Source organism: Haplochromis burtoni, unplaced genomic scaffold (genome assembly GCF_018398535.1).
Source record: "Haplochromis burtoni strain Fernald_Lab_line unplaced genomic scaffold, NCSU_Asbu1 Contig_9, whole genome shotgun sequence".
Lineage (NCBI taxonomy): Eukaryota > Metazoa > Chordata > Actinopteri > Cichliformes > Cichlidae > Haplochromis > Haplochromis burtoni.
Window position 1 is genome coordinate 4,595,692 of NW_024582370.1, and position 22,873 is coordinate 4,618,564.

Sequence of the window (22,873 nt, forward strand, 5' to 3'; positions counted from 1 at the left end):
AAGGCACACACGTCTGAACATCACGTGATCAAACTACATGTGTTTATATGATGACTGTAAAAGTTTCCTGTCTAAACTTTGTTGGTGTTTTTTTGTTGTTTTTTTATTGTGCCATGTGTTGGACTGCCTGATTAACGGCTATACTTTCAGTTTTATCGAAACTGTAACTCTAATGTTTTCTTAATTTGAGTTTAATCTTGAGTTGCCATCAGATTTGAGATGAATAGCGCATTTATCAGGCAGCTACGAGATTCAGCTCTGCAGCTTGTTTACTGTCGAGGGGTTTTTCTGGCTCGTAGTTGAAAAATAGTTCCGTTCGGGGCAAAGGGTGGGAAGCATTCATGCTTTCAGTCTGCCGATCTGGCCAAACAGTTTCTCTTCTGCACAATCACTTCCTGTTTTTTTGTTGTTTTTTGGGGGGGGTTTACCAGCTGGTCTGAGGTGAACTCACAAACACATATTTGTGTGTGTTCTCTAAATACCGATCAGAATCTTGTAGCTCTTGAGTGCTCAAGACAGTAGCCTCTCATTAAACAGGAAGCCAACGTATCTAGCAGCACCAGACCACAACTCAGAAATATCAACACCTGCAAACCAAACTGAACAAACACAACTGAGATCATCTATTTATTTGCATGTTATGTGACTTGCTAAGAAAAAGTCTGGCACAGAATTCAGAGAAAAGAAAAACCTGTTTTGTCTGTTTGCTAATGTTAGTTAGTGAACAGTTGTAAAGTCACGCTGCTGTTGTTTTTGGCCCCTGCATTTCCCCTTTCTATGGTAGTACAACCGCCGTGGTTCGGGATCCACTTCCATGATGAGCGCGGTGTCTTTGTTCACTGATTGTGGTAAAGCTTAAGTACAAATAGTCTTAAACAGATATAAGAAAACAGGAAGGCAGGCTTCCCAGCAAGATTTTCACTTTGACAGAAGACGGCAACATTTCAAGAAGAAGAAAAAAATTGTCTGAAGAAACACGATTAATTTTGTTATTTAAGATGTTTGACTGGCTGCCAGCTGGAATCTACTGTCTTTCCTCCCCCACAAAATATCTGCTTCTTTACATTTATTTGCAGCTATAAATTCAGACATAAATAACTGGGAATGTACTGAATTAAACTCTGTGTGAATTCCAAAAACTAAAAGCCTCGTCTGATCTATTTTGTCTCGTGAAACTCGCAAAAGTGGAAGGAAATCAAAAGAGGAAATAACCTACTTAAATTTATCTTTGTTCATTTAATAAATTACTTATGTTTTATTACCCTCACTGAAAGGTTGGCAAAACTTTCCTAATTTGATGATGTTGCCAAATCAAGAGGCAAAATGATGATTTCATTCATTAATCTAAAGATTTATTACATGAATAACTGATTAATTAGTTTGTCTATAGAATAAGTGAGACTGTTTTTTTCTCCTTAAAGCCAAAAAGGTTGCATTGGACTGCTCTTTAACTTCTATACCATCATTGAAATTAAAGCATCAGCTTACAAACTATGTCCCTATTACTCAAAAATATGTCTCGTTCATGTCACTCATTCATGAATGAAACAAGCCAAATGTTGCATCCCTCACAAGATTTTCAAATATTTCCCCTCAGGAGGGGGGGGATCATTTTGTGTATCCACATTGTGGTATTGCTACTTTGAAAGATTTCCACCACTACACCGCTACCTTCCAAATCCCACGTTGCCTTTGTAGTCACGTGTGACAACTATTTGTTACGTTTATTTACTTGCCGGGACCAGAACGTAACAGTACATATATATATATATATATATATATATATATATAAATATATATATATTATGGTATAATTAATATATATATTATAATATTATATATAATATATATTACTCACGCAGGTGCTCCCCTGCTGCCTGTATACGGAAATTAAATCAGCGTTAATAGCGTGAAAGTTCCAGAAAGTGACTCACTTTTCAGACACCAAACATGCCCTCATACCTGCTTGCGACTAATTTGGCTTCTACTTAAATTCTTATAAATTGGTTTTAGCTAATTGTTTCATTCTTTAGCTTGAAATATTTTTTTAAAGTCTCCTACATACATCACCTAAGACAGGAGGAGGGCGGGAGGTGGAGAGAGCGGTGTACTTTCACTTCGCGCAAACTTTTGGCGGACGGTCCCTTGGCCCGCGCGCAGAGAGAGAGAGAGAGCGAGAGAGCTGGTGAGGCAGCGCGCAGCCGCTCATCCGTCAGGGTCAGCGCAACATCAGCGCCCCACTGATTGACAGCGCACAGCACCGAGGCAGGGAGGCACTCCGCTGCTTCACAGGAGCCGTACGAGCGCTCGGATTTACAGCACCTCACCCTGCTCATCTCCTCCTTACGGATAGATCCTGCAGCCGCCGGATCTGAGCGACCCACGTCTCCGTGATGTTCCGTCTTCCATCTTCACTGCGATAAAAAACAACAAAAAGAAGAAGACGGGGGGAAAAGAGGGAAAAGCCATGAAGAGATGACCGGGTTCTAGAGCTGACAGGCAAGTGTGTGCGCTAACAGGTTGGCAAGGCTTTCGCCATGACACAAGTTTTACTGACAACGGCGCAACGTCACGTTTGCGTGTTGGATTGGATGCGCCGTATCTTTTTATTTCCATTCTAGCCTTTCATTTCAAAATATACAGATATATCACAGCGTATCTGACATCCATCCGGTCCTGTGAGCTTCATTTTAAAAGCTTAACATTTATTTATTTATCATTGTTTAGGCTGTGGGCACAAGTCAGCCTACATCTGTTATTCACATGCAGCGCACACAGCGCAAGTTTCCTCTTACCAAAGAAAATCAATAGTGTAGAATTACTTTACGTTGCAAACCCTACTTGTTCTCGTTGCACACACACTTCGTTACATTTGCGGGAAGCAGAAGCACATTTCCATTTTTCTGATTTGCATTTTATTCAGCAGATGTACCAGAAAGCTGAAGTTTCTTTAAGCGCCGTTTCACCTGATTTGACCCTTGAATATTTCCTTTTGATCATTAAAGGCAGAACTGCACGTAGTAAACACTCAGGTCGTCTTAATCTTTTTTTTTTTTTAAATATCTGTGTGCTCTTATATCACCATCAGGAGGAAGGGGATCAGGTGCAGGCCAGGCCCTTCAATAAGCTACCATTCATTCACGTTATTTACAACCTGCACGTCCTCTTCCTTTTTCAACTACAACCTCTTAAAGATGCATTATCCAGTGTTTTGGGAACAAACAGCAGACAGCTCATGCAGGGACACTTGTTAATAGTGGACATATTAACCCCGGCTGTGCTTGCTCTGTGTGTGGACAGCCGGCTCGTGTTCTGGTGAGCAGCAGAGGAGCTGGCAGTAAATGAGAGGCCGTCACCATGCCCCCAGGGAAGTATGGGATGCAGGAGGAGTGGGAGAAGGAGGGGGACCAGGCGATCAACATGGACTTCCTGCTGCCTACTGGGATCTTCCTCAAATTCCCCGTGTCTCGAAACGACACCATCAAAAGCATCAAAAAGGTACAGTGTCCCTCCCACCCCAACCCAACGCTCACATGCATCGGCATCTGCTTTTAAAAGGGTCTCTGAAACCTCAACTCCTCACTGATATGTGGATGTGTAATGTAATCACACGTTGCGTCTATTATTAGAGAGCACTGTATTTCCAGGAGACTGTAATTGATTGACTGCAGCATAACAGCTCAGACGCTCAGACTGCAAAATCTTGTTGTCAGTCACAATAATACGCTTTTAAACAAATTGGTTGACTTAATGTTTTCTTCAGACATTAAACTAATTAAAACGCAGCCCCCGCTCAGACAATGCTCCCCGGTTCTGATGCTTCCGACAGAGAGGGAGCTTGCAGCTTTCCTCCCTGGGAAACACAGCCAGCACTCTGCCGAAGCAGATCTGCTGTTAAAATGTGAACGTGCTGCTGAACGGGCCAACACTTCTGCCACTACGGGCTGTTTGATTTAGCTGCGTTAGGTAATGATACTCATGGATGCTGTTAGGATGATTAATAGATGAAATAGCCCTCCAGTCATTGCTAATTCACCAGAAATTTTAGGAAAGCTTTAGAAACAATGATTTTCTTGCTTTATTTCAGCTCATTAGATTAATCAGAGGATCATTTGCTTTTGTTTTAATTTTGAAAACAGTAACTGGACAGTCTTGTTTTTTTTTTTCTCATGAAAACTGGGCATGGCAGCTCATCAAAACTGGGGCTCTTGTGTTCATTTATCCCTCTTGTCTCTTATTTCAGATGGTTTGGAAAAATGCGAGAAGTGAGGCCCTGTTCTGTGGACTCGGCGATCCTGATGGATACGTCTTCACCTGCATCAACGAGACGGCGGAAAGGGAAGAGCTGGAGGAAGAATCGAGGCGCATAAGTGATGTGCGGCCCTTCATGTGTGTTCTGAGGCTGGTGGCGAGGGAGGGCGACCGGGTGGAGAAACTCACCAATGCCCAAATCAGCCTGTTAATTGGCAAAGGTGGGCCTCTGCAGTGTCTATAGAGGGGTTTTTTTGTTTGTTTTTTTGTTGTTTGCTTTTAAGGGTTTGTGGTACTGTTCTATGAGATTAAATCAGTCATGATTACAGAGAAGAGTTCTTGTCATTAAGCTATAGAGATATTCCAGTCTGGCTCGAGTCCCCTGAATTACTGCCCAGTCTACTAGATTTCTCAGAGTCAGACAGAACAAGTGACTGTATGCATTTAAAAAAGAGAAATGAAATGAGAGTTTCTGACTTGCAACACTCATCCAGATAACGTCTTAATGTTTGCACAGCAGCTTTGATCTCCTCCACTTGTCACCATTACTGTGGCTGTGTTATGTTCTTAGTGCCACAAAAATGTCTTCTTTTGCTCAGTTGTTGATCCAGACCCCTGCAACAAGCGCCACAGCACACTTACAGCATGAGAACTGATGAAAAGTTGCTGTGGTTGTAGTTTTGAAGCCTTGGTTTGGCAGAGTTAAAATGCTAATTGGAACAAAAGTATTCTTATTTTTCGGAGACTAGAAAGTTAGCAGAATAACACTTTGCTCAAAAGAAGGAACTATTAACAAAAAAGCATTTTCTTTCTGAGTTACCGTATATCCACGATGCTAATCGTCTTTTTTTTTTTTTTTTCTTTTTTTTTTACAAGTAAAGCAGGTTGCTGGTTAGCTATAAGCCAATAATGTCAAATATAAAGCCTAGGGGCCAAAATCTGACCAGCAGAGATTTCAATCTGGCCCGCTTCACAGCTTTGAAAAATGTAAAGGTTTAAATTTGAGATATAGATTTTACAGCCATTGCCATTCATATTACACAAAAGTAATCATTAAATGACAGAAGCCTTCTTGTTTTTTCACTGCTGTAGGAATTTCTGGTTTTTACAGTAGGTTCACAGTAATTAAAAATAATGATTCTGTGAATTAACCAAAGATACTATAAGCTAATGTAGCTAACCTGAAAAAGTAGGGCTCGGCTAGGCTAACTAGCTAAAGCTAATTTATTTGTTTAGCAACCCCCCTTATATTCTCATGTATTCTGAATATATTATGAGTGTAATGATAATTATTCTTTAGATAGTTATAATATGATTCCACTTATATTTTACATGTAATTAGCTTTTGAAAAATTCAGGGATAAAGTTTTCAAATATACAGACTTAAAGCTAAACGTGGCTAATAGCATTGTTACATTTTAGCCTATGTTTCTTATAGATTTAGTCAGTGAAAATTTGCTATTCTGATGGCATAATTTCTTTTCTGTGTTTTCTTCATCTGAAAGTTTTTCGTGTTTCAGTTAATTAAATGATAAGCTAAGTTCTCCTTTTACTTTTTAACCAACTTTCCAGGTCTGCATGAGTTTGAAGCTCAGAAGAATGACGAGGTAAATGAGTTTCGGACCAAGATGAGGGCGTTTTGCGAAGAAAAGGCTCAAGATCGACAGAGTCTGCCCTGGCAGAAGTGGATGGAGTACAGCTTCCCATGTGAACTGGAGCCATGCTGCTCCCTGCCGCAGAGCCTCAAGACAAAAAACAGCAAGAAGATCTTCATTAATGTCAAGTTTGAGGCTTCTGACGTGAGTTCATCAGTTGTTGTTTTTTTAAGTTGTCATGAGTCATACAGTCCAGTTTGTTCAAACTAATCAAATCTAATGTTCTGGTATGATGGGGCAGCAGGGAACCCGCAAAAAGCAAAGTAGCTTTGATTGGAAAAACTGTGGTTCCACCTTGTGCAGACACATTGTGGAGGTGATTTTAAGTAAATGTGATCACCTTTGGAAAGCCCCCTCCCACACCATAAACACTACCTTCAAAACAACACTCAGGAACAAGCAGCAATTTTAAGATTTTCTGTAAAGCCGTACTCTTTATTTGAATGATGTTGTCTGTTGCTCTTACAGGAAAGCTTCATGCTACAGCAGGACCCTCATGACCTCCCCTTGGTTCTGATGAAGAGCGCTCTGAAGAAGAAGGCTACCGTTTTCCGCTTAATGCGACAGGAACCTGAAGACTACACCTTACAGGTCAACGGGAGATGGGATTTCATCTATGGGAAACACCCACTGTGTCAGTTCAAAGTGAGTTAATCGAATAAAATAAACTCTTGGAGCAGAAAATTGTGTGAAAATGCAGCATATAATTTTTTTTTTTACTTTATCACTTTAATTATTTCCCTTTTTTCACAGTTGGTTTTGTTGGTTTAATGACTCAGTCCCATTTTTGTTTTTTCCCCAAATTCTGGACTGGAAATTTTAGATGTTCGTATTGTGGCTTTGAGGCAAATCCTGTGTAGGTTTGTCAAATTTTATTTTGGGTTTGTGTTTTTGTTGGATGATAATTCTCAAGAGTCCAATTTTCTTTCAGGCTCATTTTCTGCCATGATAGCTTTTGTATTTCACTTCTAGACGAGTTGCAGAGAGACATAAAAATGTGCTAACAAATAATCAGCACAGATGTCATTTTTCTTTCTGTTTTGCCACAAAGAAGTGTTTCAGAGGGCAACTAGGGGGCCTTTATCCTCCTCGTTCCTGTGGGCATGTGCTAGACTCAGTATGAACTATTCTACCTAATTTATTTCATATCAGCATCCGTCTTTAAAAAAAAAAAATACACATGCTCTTTGACATATTAACCCACAGCGCCTTTAAGATGAAGGTTTATCTATTTATTCACAAACTGAAAAACGAACTGTGAAAAGTTGGACTTTCTCTGCTGATCTTTGTTGAAACTGTGAATTGCATTCTCTATATTCTAGACAAGCTGTTGTTTTCTCTGTGAATGTGTGCGAGTTTCTGTTTAGTGTCGTTTGTCTGCGTTCAGCCTGTGCAGGTGGGTCCATAATAACTGAAATGACTGTCGGTTAGGAGTAGGCTAAGTCAAGATTTTGGTGGCCGGAGACTCCACTGTTGATTTTGAAACTCCAACTACCTGCAGGGGTGACTCATATCTGTATAGCAGCCCTGCAGAAAGGAACTGCATCCATCCACACATAATGAGATTTGAGCTGCATTAACCTACAGCAAATGAACAGCCTTCAGGAGCTAACCAGCGCTATCAGAACACTGGGAAATATCTGTGGGTGAACTGACTGATGGCTGTGCCAGTAAATCTTCTGTTGTCTCTCTCCTCAGTACATCTTCTCGTGCTTGAGAAATAGCCAGAACCCCCACCTCACCATGGTGCACTACTCCACCGTCACCAAATGTCAGGAGGAGCAGGGCAGAATGTGCAACCAGGTGTACAAGAGTCGCTCCTTATCCAGACCTCCTCCTCTGCCACTGAAGAAGGTAAGAGGTCAGGCGGTAGCTGTCGTTCATTAAAAGAGGAGCACATGCTCTTGTTTTCCCCCTTTTCTCTTTTCTTGCAGTTGTTACTCGACTAGCCTGCGGACTTTGGCACACTTGAAATAAGCCACGCAGCTCGGTGTAGATAATTTACATCTGACGGCTTGTCTTTCATTTGCTGTAGTTGCGCATGCAGCATACGTTGGAACTGCTTTAGCATAATAAAAAATATCGTTTTATAATGTTTTGAAACGTTTATCTGAAGCTCGTCAGATAAGCAGCTAAAAATCTTTTGGCAGTTGTCTTCAGTTAGAAAGTCCCCCCCCCCCAACTTTCTTTTGAAAGTAGATGTTACTTTGCGTCTACCCTCTTTTCGTTTTTTTGAGTTGTGGCCAAACAGGAAATTGGAGCAACCGTGTGAATGCAAGGCAGTGAGAAATTAAATTCCCTTTTTTCCTCTGACTTCTTCCTACAGCAAAACACCTCCTCTCTGTGGTCCATCAATGAGCCTTTCCACATTCACCTGGTGCAAGGCAAACGAGTCAATGCAGACGAGGGAATGAAGGTCGGTGTGGTTTTGCGTGGGTTTTCTCTCACTTTGCTGCTCAATGAAATGTGGCATTCACTTGTTTACCAATATCTCAATTTCAGTTGTAGGAACAGCGGGGCTGACATGTAAATGACAAGGGGGGTCACATGGTACAGACCACACATTTCCCATAATTCATCAAGGCGGTTGGTTAAAACTTCAAAACAGGAAGTGGGGAGTGTCTATCTGGTTTTTACGTCTCATTCTGAGGCCTAGATTCTAAGAAAAAAGACAGACTACATGCTCTCCCTCTTTCGCTTTCAAATGCACTTCTTTTTTTGAAGGCGTTGCATGTTACTATTGCAGACGGGCTCCTGACCTATCTCAAAATTTGACAACTGTCAGTGAGCGTACGAGAACAGCCAAAGGATGTGGAAACATCCGCTGATACTCCATGCTCACCCTTCCGTGTCAGAAGAAAGAGTGAAAGAAAGAGTGGGAACTCTGTTAATGTGTGTCTGTCTTTGTAATTCTGTTTCATAACTAACTACATTACTGTTTGGATGGGTTATTAAGTGCAAGTGCACTCCTGGGTGCTGCTGCCTTAGAGCATCATGACTCATGACTAATTTTTCCTGCCGCATAATTATCAGTCATGTCTGTGGATGTCAAGCAGAGGTTTGAAAACACATCCCCTGGAGGGAAAGGGGGAAATCAGCTCATATATTTTGTAAATGTTAATTCGGACTATCTTGATTTGGCGAAAGGCAGGAGCTTAATGGTCGTGCAGTATTAAATTACGTCTCTGGCGGTTGTTTTTTCATTTGTGTCTGACTCTGCACGGAGACCTGTTTGCGCTTACGAATGTGTAAACTCTTTGACTCATAGCTCGAATTACACAGGAAACTCTGAATCATCTCGTGAAGTCTGTAAATCTTCCACAAACAATCACCTTCACACTAAAGTGCTAAAGTCTTCGGCTTCCAAACCACATGTCTTGCCTCCATCTAATCACTACTGTGTATCTGTGGTTCCCCTGCAGCTTGTAGTGCAGGCTGGTCTGTTCCATGGCAGCGAGCTGCTCTGTAAGGTGGTGACGAGCTCGGAGGTGACAGTGAGCTCCGAGCCGCTGTGGAATCAGAAGCTGGAGTTTGACATAAACGTGGCCGACCTGCCCCGCATGAGCCGCCTGTGTTTCGCGCTCTACGGCGTCATTGAAAAGACCAAGAAGCCCCGCGGCACCAAAAAGAAGAACAAGAAAGCGGTGAGTGTGTCAGTAACTCGTGGTGCTTTTGGGGTCTCAGCGTACTACTCGTTCGATTGAGTAGGCCAGTGTTTTGGGCTGGTGGTGTGAATTTGTTCGCAAGCACAAACAGATCTGTTTCCTCTCTTGTGTGTAGTGCGTGTAGCTTCTGTGTGGGTCTGTTGTTTCTGCTGCGTCGGGTTGTGCAAGTGTGCTTAGTGGCAAGGCTGCGGTTAACACTTCATCCGCTTCAGCCCTTTTATCTGCACATCGGTCCAAGGAAGGAAGGAATTGGCTAACATTTTCAAGGAATTCTAAATTCATCTTCACAGCCCTCATCTCTCTCTCTCTCACACACACACACACATATATATACACTGAGCGTTTTACCTTCTAAATTTACATGCTCGCTGACAGCTTAGAGGGGGAGGGGGATTAAGACATTACAAAGCAATTTTATCTACAGCAGGGCTTTGCAACATTTTTTTGATTAACAAGCATGAATTCAGAAAAGCCAACAAAGAGAAAGGCACAAGAAAGGTGCACACATTAAATCCATGTAGTTGGATTTACACCTGCAACTCTTCTAGCTGTTTTAACAATTGTTCGGCTGCATTTTCAAAGGTTTATTCTGCTGTAAGGGCTGCAGCAGAAGACAAACTCTCTCTTTGATTGACTCTTTGCTAGTATATCGCATTACGACAAAAATTGAATGAGTGAAGGAGTGCACTAATGGGCCACGCAAACGGCTACATTTTTATAAAAGATATATATCAAACTGAGGATTAAAGACCTACTTCTCACTGATGTTTTAGGCAAACAAACACAACACAGGATTTATATATATATATATAAATATGTGTGTGTGTGTGTGTGTATATATATATGAAACAAAGAAACCTCACTGCACACAAAGGCACACGTGCGCCTACAACAATAAGCATGACAGACAGCTTTTATATATAGCTTTGCATACATTTATACATGGCTGGCAAAGCATGCAAAAATGATGTGAAATTACATTTTAAAGAGTGGAGCACATAGTAATAATGGTGATAATATAAAAAGCATTGTAATCGTTTGCACAAAGCTTTACCGCTTATGATGAAGTTTTATTTCTAAACAAAAAAAATCATAATAATTTGTGGTTTAAACTAGTGGTTTAACACTAAGATAAGCACATAATTGTTTAGCTACAGCTCCATCATTGAAAATAATTAGTATTGACTAAGAAGTATGTGATACCAGGGCGACACTTCAGTGTAATTGTTAAACTGAAAAATTAAGGCTGATCAGGACACCTGAAGGTCTGCAAGGCAAACACCCCAAGAAAGAGTAATTTTTTTTCCAAAATCCAGTCAGTAACTGAACGCTGGTTTAGCTGACTGGGTTCAGCAGGACACCTGTATTTTGTTTGGCTAATGCAAAAAGTTCAGATACACCCAGAATCCAATTACAGTGTGTCTTCCCCTGTATCCTGACACAAGGAAGGCCCAAAAATATAGTTTAAAAAAGCACAAAATGTAGATACTAATGACAATAACACCTGATCTGACATTAATGCACCAATTATCTTTAAAACATTTATTACATTAACTGCTGAATCAGTCATTCAACTGACAGAAATTCATGAGCAGCTACTAATTATTAGTAATTTAAGAGAATTTATTCTTTTCTTTTCTATATAACAAGAAGTTTCCAGCATAGAGAGATTTTTAAACTTTTAACCTGAGGGGAAAAAACATACTTTTGATAAAATTAATTAATTGACACCGATGCCATACGCATTTCTGTTTATGGTCGAAATGACAAATGTTTGTTAAAAAAGCTCCACTCGGCATGTTACTAGCAAACAAATTACCTCTCATTTTATTAATACATGCAAAATTTAACATGTTAATTTAACTATAAGCAAGTTGGATTAAAGGGCTTCAGCAGCTTCTTGCAGCAGCTCCTTTTATGTCATATAAATGAATATAAAATATGTCCTGTTCAGGACGGTGCACAGCTGCTACAGTGGTGGCAGTACACTCAAATACCACATTTGAAAGAGCCCCCACAAACCTCCCCTGTATACAATGAAAGGTACAGTGAACAAGAACAACAAACTCCCCTTTTACTGTAGTCGCAGTATCTTCTGTTTTGAAGCGACGCAGCAGCTGTGCGCTCGAGTTTGTGCAGACCTCCAAAACATGTAGCCCAGGTGTGTTTTATAGCCATTAAGACCACTTCTGCTTTCTGAGCCACTTCTCTCTTTGTTTGCCTGGAAGAGAAGTCCTGCAGCCAGACGGCAGAAAGGCTGGCGGAAGTTGAGCTATTTTAGCCGCTCTTGTTTATGTGCACTGCCTTTTTTTCTTCTTTCTTTTTTTTTAACTTGAATGTGTTAACTGTGTTTTTGTTGTTTTTAACACACTGAAATAATGGAAGTCATTTTTCTACTGATTTCTTGGAACCCAAATTCTTTTTATAGAGAACTTTAGAAGTTAGAAATACAAACGAATCACTCGCCTAACGTTTTATTGTCATGTTTTTGGAGGCGGTTCTAAGTCTAACGGTGAATTAAATTAAATATACCGCAATCAAGGTTCAGAGTGTTTATTGCAATTAGAATATTAAAGTTTTGAATTCAAGTGAACCTTTAAAATAAAGCACATGTTGGGCAGGAGATGGTTAATTATTCAAAGCATTTTAGATTAAAGAATAAAAAAGCTTTGCCTTTAGAGAATCTTGATTTTAATTTTTTATGATGCAAAAAAAAAAAAAAAGATTTCTCAGTCAAACGTTTTTATCTTCAGAGAGGAAAGAGCTTGAAATATAAAAGATTTGTATTGCCCAAGTATTGCACATGATTTTATTACAACTGAGGAAACATAGCTCAGGCTGCAAGCTATGCAGGTTCGTTTTCCTCTGTACATCTTTTACATTCTCTGACTCAGTTTTAAACCATTTCCAAGATCCTCAAGCTTGAAGATGGTGTGTGAAGTGAAACAATAAAGTTTCTCTCTTTGTCTTTTCAGGATTGTCCAATAGCCTGGGTGAACACCATGGTGTTTGACTACAAGGACCAGCTGAAGACTGGGGAGTTCCACTTATCCACATGGCCGTGTGTTCCTGGTACTTTTCAGCCTTGCCTCTTCTTACATTTTCATCCTCTTCAAAAAATTAAAAAAACACCTCCTCCACAACACTTTGAAGCACGCAGAGAGCTTCTGAAATGCCCAGAGTGACACGTCTTGCCGCCCAAATCACACATAGTGACACATTTTGTGTTTTATGATGCAATAAGATAGCCTGTTTGCAGATGCTGAAGTACCTGTTTGCCAGGCGGGGGAGTGGTTTTCTTAGACGAAAGACTAAAAACTGAGAAGAAGATTCCACCAAATGGAACATTTCATCATTTCATATATGATGTTTTTATCACAGATGAGAAAAGTGACCTGCTGAACCCGATGGGAACTGTTGAGAAGAACCCTAACGTGGACAGCGCCGCTGAACTTCTCATTCATTTTCCCAACATCCGGCCACACCCCCTCTACTACCCTCCACTTGAAAAGGTACTATCTCCCAAAAGACTACACAAAAGTTACAATTAAAAAAAAAAAAGGTGAACTAACGTGAAGTACAGTGTAAAATTTTACTAAATTTAATGGAATATAGTTAAATGAAATTTCTAGGATTTGTATTCAGTTTATACCAAAAAACATTTTCCTTAATGATGAATTATTTGAATAAGTCATTTTATGATTTTATGTATTTCATTTTAATTTTACACAGAATTATTGTGTCATGTTTATTGAGGCTGAAGTACATATTTGGATCTTTGTTTGATGACAGTCAGTCCAAGCAATAATCCTCACGTGTTTTCAGATATGTGACATGGAGAGGAACGGTGATCTAAGTTTAGCCACTAAAGACGAGGTAGGACTCACATGTGACAAATTTTACATAGTTAGAATTTTTGTTTTGTTTTTAAAGCAGAAAATTTAATAACTTTGTGTGTGGATCGTGTGCTCTCCGTAGTACTTTAAGCTCAAAGAATTCATGGACAACAAAAACTACACCGAGTTTTTCGAGGACGAGAAAGAGCTCCTGTGGAAGCTCCGCACCGAAGTCCGCGATCATTATCCTGAAAGTCTGTCCAAGCTCCTCCTCATCACCAAGTGGAATAAGCGTGAGGATGTAGTTCAGGTACGAGTAAAGCGTTATTTATTCTTTGTATTTTTCACGGATGTCTGTAAGTCGAGCTGGAGATGTAAAACCTTTTGTTTCAGATGATTAGCTTAGCTTTAAGGGTTAAAGTGGCCAAAATTTCAAACAAGGAGTGAACGAATCAGAAAAAAGCTCAAAAAAGTCAAATTTTTCATCTGAAATGATAGTCTATATAGGATTATTGATTAAAACTGGGATGAATACTATGTAGTGTAGATAAGTGTGTATCTGTGTGTGTGAGTGAAGGGTCTATAATTCTTTACAGTTACACATATCCATATCAGTATGTATTCTTAGTTTCTTATATACAGACAACTAATAGTTTATATTGGGTGTTTTATTTTGTTTTAGCAAACGTCCATGAATGCCAGCTGTACTTCATTCTTTTACATTTTCAAAATAAAGTTCTATCTATAGAAAACAGGCAACCACGAGCTCTGATCTATGTAATATAATATTTATTTATAATATTATGTTGGTAATATTTACCAACCACAGAGGTCTTGCAGTAAACCTTTGTTGTAACAAGAGCAAGAAAATGTGTGACTTTACAGGTTTTTGGAGCTTCAAAACTAAGGAATGTTTTAACAGTGAATCATGCAAAATTATAGTAATGTCACTGCCGCAGAAAGAAATATCGAGTTGTGAATTAACATCAGCAGCCTGCTTTAATCTTCAAATTGTCAAAATCTCCTTGATTTTTCTCATCATGTTAGAAAATAATTCTTGGATTCTCCTCAGATGGTGAATTTACTGAGGAACTGGCCAGACCTCCCTGCCATCCACGCCTTGGAGCTCTTAGACTACAGTTTTCCCGACCCAGCGGTTCGTTCTTTCACTATCAGATGCCTCAGAAAGCTCAGGTACACACACATCTGTTTCAGAAGCTTACAGTGCCAGGCATGCTGTGTTGTGACTGTTAACCGCATAAGCCACATTTCTCTGCACACAGTGATGATGAGCTGCTTCATTATCTAATCCAGCTGGTCCAGGTCCTGAAGTACGAGTCCTACCTGGACTGTGACCTTACCACTTTCTTGTTGGAACGGGCACTGTCCAACAGGAGGATCGGACATTTTCTGTTTTGGCATCTCAGGTGAGTGAGAAGGGGCTAGCTTTAAAAAATACAAGCTAGTTAGAAAAAAGGGAGCAGAAAGAAAAACAAGATCGAGTCAGCTTTTTGTTTGACTGGAGATTTGTGTCTATTGTAGGTCAGAGACTCATGTGGCATCTGTGGGTTTGCGCTTTGGCCTGATTCTCGAGGCCTACTGCAGGGGAAATATCCATCACATCAAGCTCTTAACCAAACAGGTAATCACCTCCTGATTCTTACTCACCTTCGCTTTGATCTTGTGTGTTTTCAACTGATTCTCAGTCTCTGTGTTAACTCTCACACACTCAGAATGAGGCTCTGGGCAAAATGAAGGCCCTGAGTGACTTTGTCAAGTTGGGCTCCCAGAAGGTGACGGCAGAGGACCTGAAGCAGTGTATCAGACAAGAGTCCTACCTGGAGGCCCTGTCAGACCTTCTGTCACCACTCAACCCGAGCATCATCCTCTCTGAGATCTGGTTAGTGGCCCAGACAAACACACAAATGCAAACGCACACAAGAGAGCATAATTGTTTTATGCATTATTGTCCTCCTTATTGGATTTTGCAAAGGCCACTTTGGCTCCTTTTCTGGCTTTACTGAATAAAAAAAAATACATTTAAGTGGTACACGGAGAAATTAACTCTTCAGTAGATTCAGGATCACAGCAACTTACTCTCAGCTCTCCCTCCTACAAACATATGAGTGCATTGTCAGTGTCGTCCTGGACAAAAAAAATCACAAGGGATATCAGTTACTGAGCAAAAATATATGTACAAGGATGAAAATGAACATGAGCATTTTTGCTGTTACAGTACTGATAGATGCAGATTTATGGACTCCAAGATGAAGCCACTCTGGCTGATGTTCAAGAATCCCGCAGTTGAAGGAGACATGGTGGGCATTATCTTCAAAAATGGAGATGGTAAGAGACAAGAAGGTCGAACATACCTTTCTCAAGGTGCCTGTTTTAGTTTAAGGGCTGGTTTGCACATTCAAATCTGCTGGGAAGATAAAAACTGTGGGTTTGGAACGAGTCATGCGAGAGAAAAGTTAGGATTAGATATATCAATTTCTCCTTGTCACCTTTAGACCTTCGACAAGACATGCTGACCCTGCAGATGATCCAGCTCATGGAGAATCTGTGGAAGAAAGAAGGTCTGGATCTCAGGTAGGAGCTGGTTCTTACACCAATTGCCTCTTGTGCACGGGGAAATCTTGTCCACCAGCCTTAACGCTGTTCATTTTTCGACTTGGCAAACACAGGATGATCCCGTACGGCTGCCTGTCGACCGGGAACAAAATGGGGCTCATCGAGGTTGTGAAGAACTCTGACACAATTGCCAACATCCAGCGTAACAGCAGCAACAGCGCCGCTACCGCTGCCTTCAACAAGGACGCCTTGCTTAACTGGCTCAAATCGAAGAATCCCGAGTGAGTACGATGAACTCCGGCACAATGGCAACTCTCAGAAGCTCTCCGATTGTCATCTTATTTGGTGTAGACACTCTGTAGAGGTGATGACCCTATTTAACCTCAAAAAGCAAAGCAAATTAGGTGCATTATACACACAGCCAAGCATGACATAAAACCACACAGAAGGCACAGAGCAGGAGTGGGGTGAGCTAATCCGCATATGCACCCTTTTCCCCCCATAAACCTCCCTCAGGTTGTTGTGGGGACTTCCCCAAGTCCTCCTAGGACAGTGCTGACTTGTCAAGTGTCAAGAAAGAAGTTTTTCAATTTGAAATTCGCGATAACATCATGTGAATTTTCCTAAGCGGCATCTCATCATTTCATCGACTCCTCTTGATTTTAGCACAAAGCAGCCGCGTATATTGAGCCACAGATGGGTATTGATATTTTTTAAGTAAAACAATAATATGTTTGCGATCAATTATCCATTTTTGTTCATGTGGAAAAGAAGGGGGAGGGGAAGGACAGAAAATAAGACTTAAGAATATGAAAAAAAGGGTGTTTAAGGCACACAAGCCTTCATCCTATTCCCAGTCCCATTCAGGAAAACTTGCATAGTTTGATATAAATATTTCACTTCTTGTGAGCAGCAAACAGTACTGCTTCATCTTGTAGTTTCTTTTTCTTTTTTTTTACTTAAATTGTTTTCTTAAAAGTGTTTTTTCCTTGTAGCATTTTAAAACCGGATAGAGCAGCACAAAGTGCCCCAGCTGGCAGCATCTTTAGCAGCATTAAATGAGAGTAGATTTTTATTTGATGCCAGACAGTCTGAAGGTCTTGTCTATTCTAAAAGCTCCTTGAAGAAGTAATGAATAAGCCTCTGTACTTCACGTTGGTGTGTCCAGGCTGATGGCCCCACAGAATACAAAGATAATTAGCCCGGACACTGCAGCGTGAGAAAATTAGTATAAAAAACACAATGAACCCTCCGCACGTCTAGGCTGCGAAAGGATGTGACGATCAGGCGTTAATCAGCCACAGGAACTCCTCTTTGAACATTTCATATGCTCTGTCACCGATGACACTCTGCTTCATGGCTGCGTTTGTGTAACGCAGGCTGATATAGGAAATATAAGAGAAGTGTGAAAGCACTGTAAGAACACAACTCGCTCACGTTCTGCTTCCTCGTTTCTGTGACCTTTTATGTCACCAGGGACAAACTTGATCAAGCGATAGAGGAGTTCACACTGTCCTGCGCTGGCTACTGTGTAGCTACTTACGTCTTGGGCATTGGAGATCGTCACAATGACAACATCATGATCAGGGAAACTGGACAGGTAAGATTTACTGCACGTTTGAATCTCAGCAAAATTATGTTGTTGATTGATGTGTAACGTTTTTGGTTGGAGTTGGTAAAAAAAAATGTGCTTTGTAATATTCTAATAATTTTTTGGTGAAACATGCTGGAGTCAAATTGTTTAGGTCAGTCAGTGTTTGGGAGACTCAGACGTAGTGACTAAAGTGAGACTTTGCTTTTTAGCTGTTCCACATTGATTTCGGGCACTTCCTGGGCAACTTCAAGCGGAAACTCGGGATCAACAGGGAGCGCGTGCCTTTTATCCTGACGTATGACTTTGTCCACGTGATCCAGCAAGGACGAACAAACAACAGTGAGAAATTTGAGAGGTACAATAAAAACATGTAACTCTAACACACGTACGTAGTTATAGTTATAGACGGTGGCACAGTGGTGCAGTGGCAAGCACTGTCCTCTTACAGCAAGAAGGTGTTGGGTTTAAATCCACCTGTCAGTTGGAGCCTTTCTGTGTGGAGTCTGTGTTGTCTGTCTTGGCCCTGTAATAGACCGTGTACCCTGGCATAGGAACCAGGCACCTTGTGACCCTGAATTGAATAAGCAGTAAAGGATGGATGGATTGTTCTGGGGTTCTGCTAACTTATGAAACGTGTTTGTTTTTGCATCTTTTGCATCAGGTTCAGGGAGTACTGTGAGCGGGCCTATAAGATCCTGTGTCGGAACGGGACGCTGTTTGTCAACCTCTTCGCCATGATGAAGGCAGCGGGGCTACCTGAACTCACGTCCTTCAAAGACATACAGTATCTAAAGGTATGCCACAGTTATGATGTAGCAGTTAATGATTATGAGGAGAATGACAACAATGTTAATAATTAGTGGTTTCTTGTTTTTAAAAGGACTCTTTAGCGCTGGGCAAAACAGAGGACGAGGCGCTGAAGAACTTCAAAGTAAAGTTCAACGAAGCCTTGCGGGAAAGCTGGAAGACCAAGGTCAACTGGATGATGCACTCACTGGCCAAAGATAATAGACCATGAAGAACACTGAACCAATGAAACATGAGGCCCAGCCAAATACATGGATTTTTAACTTATACACATAAACACAGTCTAATATTTTACTTGACAGAAGGAATTCAAAGACTCTGAAAAGCTCTTTAGCAAACGTTTACATCTCAGTGGCCTGTATGTGGTAAATAACAACTAAGCAGAGGCATCCAAAGATAATGAGATAATCCTGGAGCATCACTTCCACACACACAAGTATTTTCACAGTGAAGAAAATCCATCGCACTCATCCTCCTCCCATATATCAGTGGAATGTCTTTGCCACGAGGAGCATTTCAACCCAGAGAATAAACCTGTTTTTGATTTGCTGAAATTGCTACTTGAAAACCACCTGCTCATGCAAAGTGTCATGAATCACCGAAACAGAAAGTTCATCTCATCGACTGCATTACTCAACAGGGAGCAAGCTGCAAACGAACTTTATGATGACTTGAGGCTCTGTTCGGCAGGGAACAGCAGTTTCACCTCAAGACTTTCGTACGGTTTACAACCCACGATAGCTGTTATGAGGTTATTTCCTCTCATTTCAACTGTATCTTTGCAAAACGTGTCTTTTTAAAAAATATATATATTGTCATTATTGTATTTTTATTTAACTGTGGTAACTACTTAATGAGTGCTGATGTACTTGTTAGGTCGCAAAGAATATTTCAAAAAGAGGTGATGCTTTTTGTCGTTCTAACATTGTTGTCTAATGTTGCCTTGAAGAAGAATATGTGCCAATACACATGAAGCATTTTATAGTATAGTCTAAGAAAATGTAGGACTTTTATTTTGAAAACATGCCTGTGTACCAGGCTGTGTGTACCTATAGCTAAAGGTACCCTGATACTACTCTTATTTTAAGAAATACACTTACTTGCCTTTTAGCTTAAGTGAGATTTAAGTATACTAGGTTTATCCTATCCATTTTAGGGTACTAGGGAAGGTGGAGCTTATATTATGTGGTATTGAGAAAGGGGCGGGGTAATGTCCCTCCTCGCATCCATGGACATCTATGGACAATTTTGGATGATTGGTTAATCAAACAAGCATATCTTTGGACCGCGGGAGGAAAAACCTCACAGGGATACGCACAGGAGACCATGCCAACTCCACCACAGCCCCCACTGCAGACCAGCCTTATTTCTTTGAGGTGACAGTGCTCACCACTGCAGCACTGCGCACAGTCCATGTTAATTGGTGATCTTTAAAAGTGACTGTTTCCTTTAGAAAGACTAGCTGCTTTGCTTTAACTATGCTAAGCTAAGCAGACTGTCTGCTGACTCCAGCGTCATATTTAAAAGACACCATGAAAGTGTAATCAGTTTTATTTTAGATTTTGAAGTTACAATTCTATTTTATTTTTCTATTCCCTTTTTCTGGAGAAAAATACAATTTTTTTTTATGCGCAAGGCAAAGATCTCATATATGTTTGGTGAAAATAACAGAAAAAAAAAAGCTTCAGCAGGTCCCAGAATAAGACAATCCGTAGACTCATGTAAGCCATAGACTTGTGGATGTTTTTCTCAAAATGCAGTATTGATGTCATGCCTTCTTTGAAAGTGTAAACCTGGACTAGGTCTATGATCTTAGAAAGAGCAGTACGCATCTGTGAGTGTGTGTGTGTGTGTGTGTCTGTGTGTGTTCTCTAATATTTAAATATGCACTTAAACTGTGATCTCCATTGCATTTTTTTAATGGGTGTACAAGGTGCCATGAGGGCGATTTCATGCTTGCAGTGTCAAGCACAACCACACTTTGACATATCTGATGCTGTAAAATATGGCGTTTATTTAAAGTGAGCTCGTATGCTGTGTCATTTCATTTTGTGGTGCATTTGCATTACTCTACATGCTGTATGTCATTCCGTAAGTCGTGCAGGGTCCACTTGAATGAAAGAAAATAATGTGCTATTTATAGCCTCTTTTATTTTTGCAAAACGGTTTAAAAGGTCTCTACTTTTTGTACAAGTCTCTGTACAGTTAGAGCAAGTGTAGGTGTAGATTACACAGCATGAGGATTTAAGGTACCTTAAACTACTGAGCGATTCACTGTGGAACAGACCTAAAATACAGCTCGCCAGTGTCCTTCAATGTGGGCTCCACTAAGCACTGCATGTTTAAGTCAGGAAAAACGAATTAATGGGCTACTCTTTGTTGTGTGTGTGTTTTTTTTATTTTGCAAATTGTAAAGTATATTGCTGAATCAGTTTCAGGCTCTGCCCTGATTGACATGCGTGCAGCTAAAAATTATGAGATGCAGTATAGACTTTTCTCTGCATCCTGTTTTTACTTGTGCTTCAGATGTTATGAGGAGGTAAACATGATGTCAGTAAACAGAGTGTAAAGGGAGAACTTTCTAGAATCCAAGCCATTTGTTAGCTGAATGTTACGCTCGTTTTTGCAACTTCAAATAGGCAGATTGATTGGAAAAAGGCCAAATCCACCAAAGTCACCCCCATGTTCCATTTCTCCCTAAATATTCATCAGCATTTCAAGTCTGAGGGACTTGCTTATCTCCAACTATTCTTTAGGTCATATCAGTCTGGTGTGCAACACCACTACAAACATAAATTACTAGTTTCAGTACCTCCTTATACACAGTAGCCCCCTTGTTTATTAGAAACATTCGCAGTTTAGCTTCCATATTTGAGGAAGTGGCAATAAAGTGATTTGTGATAATGTACAGTGGTTTTTGCAGATGTGATAAAGTCCAACAAATGTGTCCGCATCTGTTTATTGTTTTGGTATAGATGTTGGTCACAGATATTGCAGTCTGGCCTGATTATCTGTATTAAGTATGAGTATGCTGTGGAAGCTATGTAAAACCATGACTGCTTTTTTGTGTTTTTCTCTCTTACTTGATCATATTTCATCGAAATATTTAAGAGTGGTAAAGCAGTATCAACTTTTCTATTCAATTGGCTAATAAGTTTCTTGCAGGAATGTCTTTTTGAAAAGTAAGAATCTGAATTGTTGGTTGTTTTTTTGTTTTTTTTTTCAACAAAAAAATTTGAAAATTATATTTTTCATTGGACATCAATTAAAAGTGCTGCAAAACTAACTGAGTGGTTCTTTGCAAAATGATTTTGTGAGCTTTCTCTTAAATCAGGAGTTGTCACATTCAGTTTTGCTTATAGGGCATATATGGCCGAATTTCACCGCAACAGAAGTAAAAACCTTTGCATGTAATGAACAATCCAGACACAAAACAGGTGATGAACAGCCTGAGGTATCTTATTGAAAAACTACTACACACGGAAGTGGCTCAGAGATGTGCGACGGTGAGGCTCATTTAAAAACATATTACAACATAATCCCTACCTGTTTGACCCAAGTGACTCCTTTTTTTACTTTTATTTTTATTAGTATTATTTTTCTTTTTAACTTTTTAACTAATTATAATCACAATCTATAAAAGCTATACTTGTGTAGATATAAGTATAGCTATATGAAGCTATAAGGTTCTAACTTGTAGTTAGAGACTCATTTATACTTTAATAGCCACATGTATGATGATAATATGTTGAATGATAATACTAACAAAAAAAAGATGACGATGACAATGGAAATAGGAAATAGGATGATGATGATAATGATGGCTATTAGTATTATTATTTTATTTTATAATGGTTATAATTATTGTTATTAACTACGTTTAATTTATTTTTTCTTCTCTCTCTTGAGCCAAAAACTAACAAAAGTAATGCCTGTGTTCAGCTTTTACGCACTGCACATCAAATACACCTTCAACATTAACCTGTGTTGTTGTTTTTTTTTTATTTGAATGTATGTTATTTGTATTTAAATACACAGTTTGTCTGTCTTGTCCTAATTTGTCCTGTTGTTTTGTTAGTGTAGTATTGAAAAAAAAGGCATAAAGAGTCTACACCACAGTTAACCTCCAAAATAAAAATAAATAAATAAAAAAAATTAAACAAACTAATTTTAAAAAGAAATAATCAATAAATAAATAATTTTATGCTCACAAACTCACATGAATGTAATTTAACTTGAGTTTATAGACCTAAACGAATATATTATTTTACTATTTATGATTCCTTTAACTTATGAAGAGCTAGAAATACCTTCTGTACATTCTCACTACTTTGTATTAATTCCGGCATCACCTTATTTATTTCTTTAAAAAGACCAGCCATACAGAGATCCGAATTTACCCTTTGGTGACCCGGCTGTCGGACCCAGACCACGTTTCACGGCTCAGACTCCACTGATGAGTGTGCAATGATGGCTGAGCCGGTGGCGCCC

At 39.8% G+C, this 22,873-nt stretch overlaps 1 protein-coding gene and 1 long non-coding RNA gene across 2 annotated transcripts in view; one reads left to right on the forward strand and one right to left on the reverse strand.

Annotated features, from left to right (window-relative positions):
• The window catches only part of LOC102290550, a 29,908-nt gene extending 7,070 nt beyond the window's left edge, over positions 1-22,838 (reverse strand). The window contains exon 1 of the long non-coding RNA XR_001336995.2: positions 22,783-22,838. This is a non-coding gene — a long non-coding RNA (uncharacterized LOC102290550). The remainder of the gene's footprint in view (positions 1-22,782) is intronic.
• pik3cd (phosphatidylinositol-4,5-bisphosphate 3-kinase, catalytic subunit delta) lies at positions 1,878-21,926 on the forward strand. Its single transcript, XM_005914945.3, has 23 exons — positions 1,878-2,499; positions 3,301-3,498; positions 4,244-4,472; positions 5,824-6,050; positions 6,375-6,551; positions 7,605-7,760; positions 8,233-8,322; positions 9,329-9,550; positions 12,547-12,643; positions 12,953-13,083; positions 13,397-13,447; positions 13,550-13,717; positions 14,480-14,601; positions 14,691-14,834; positions 14,950-15,049; positions 15,141-15,307; positions 15,644-15,753; positions 15,921-15,999; positions 16,095-16,262; positions 17,458-17,581; positions 17,785-17,930; positions 18,237-18,369; positions 18,456-21,926. The coding sequence occupies exons 2-23, from the start codon at positions 3,358-3,360 to the stop codon at positions 18,591-18,593; spliced, it is 3,120 nt and encodes a 1,039-aa protein (XP_005915007.1). The 5' UTR covers positions 1,878-2,499; positions 3,301-3,357; the 3' UTR covers positions 18,594-21,926.
• Positions 22,839-22,873: the final 35 nt, after the last annotated feature.

What these genes read in the sequence shown, in the direction of transcription:
- pik3cd (XM_005914945.3), top strand. Translation starts at nt 3,358, where the DNA reads ATGCCCCCAGGGAAGTATGGGATGCAGGAGGAGTGGGAGAAGGAGGGG. An exon ending in AGCGTGAGGATGTAGTTCAG is followed by an intron (nt 13,718 to 14,479) that starts GTACGAGTAAAG and finishes GATTCTCCTCAG; the next exon opens with ATGGTGAATTTACTGAGGAA. An exon ending in AAGACATACAGTATCTAAAG is followed by an intron (nt 18,370 to 18,455) that starts GTATGCCACAGT and finishes TGTTTTTAAAAG; the next exon opens with GACTCTTTAGCGCTGGGCAA.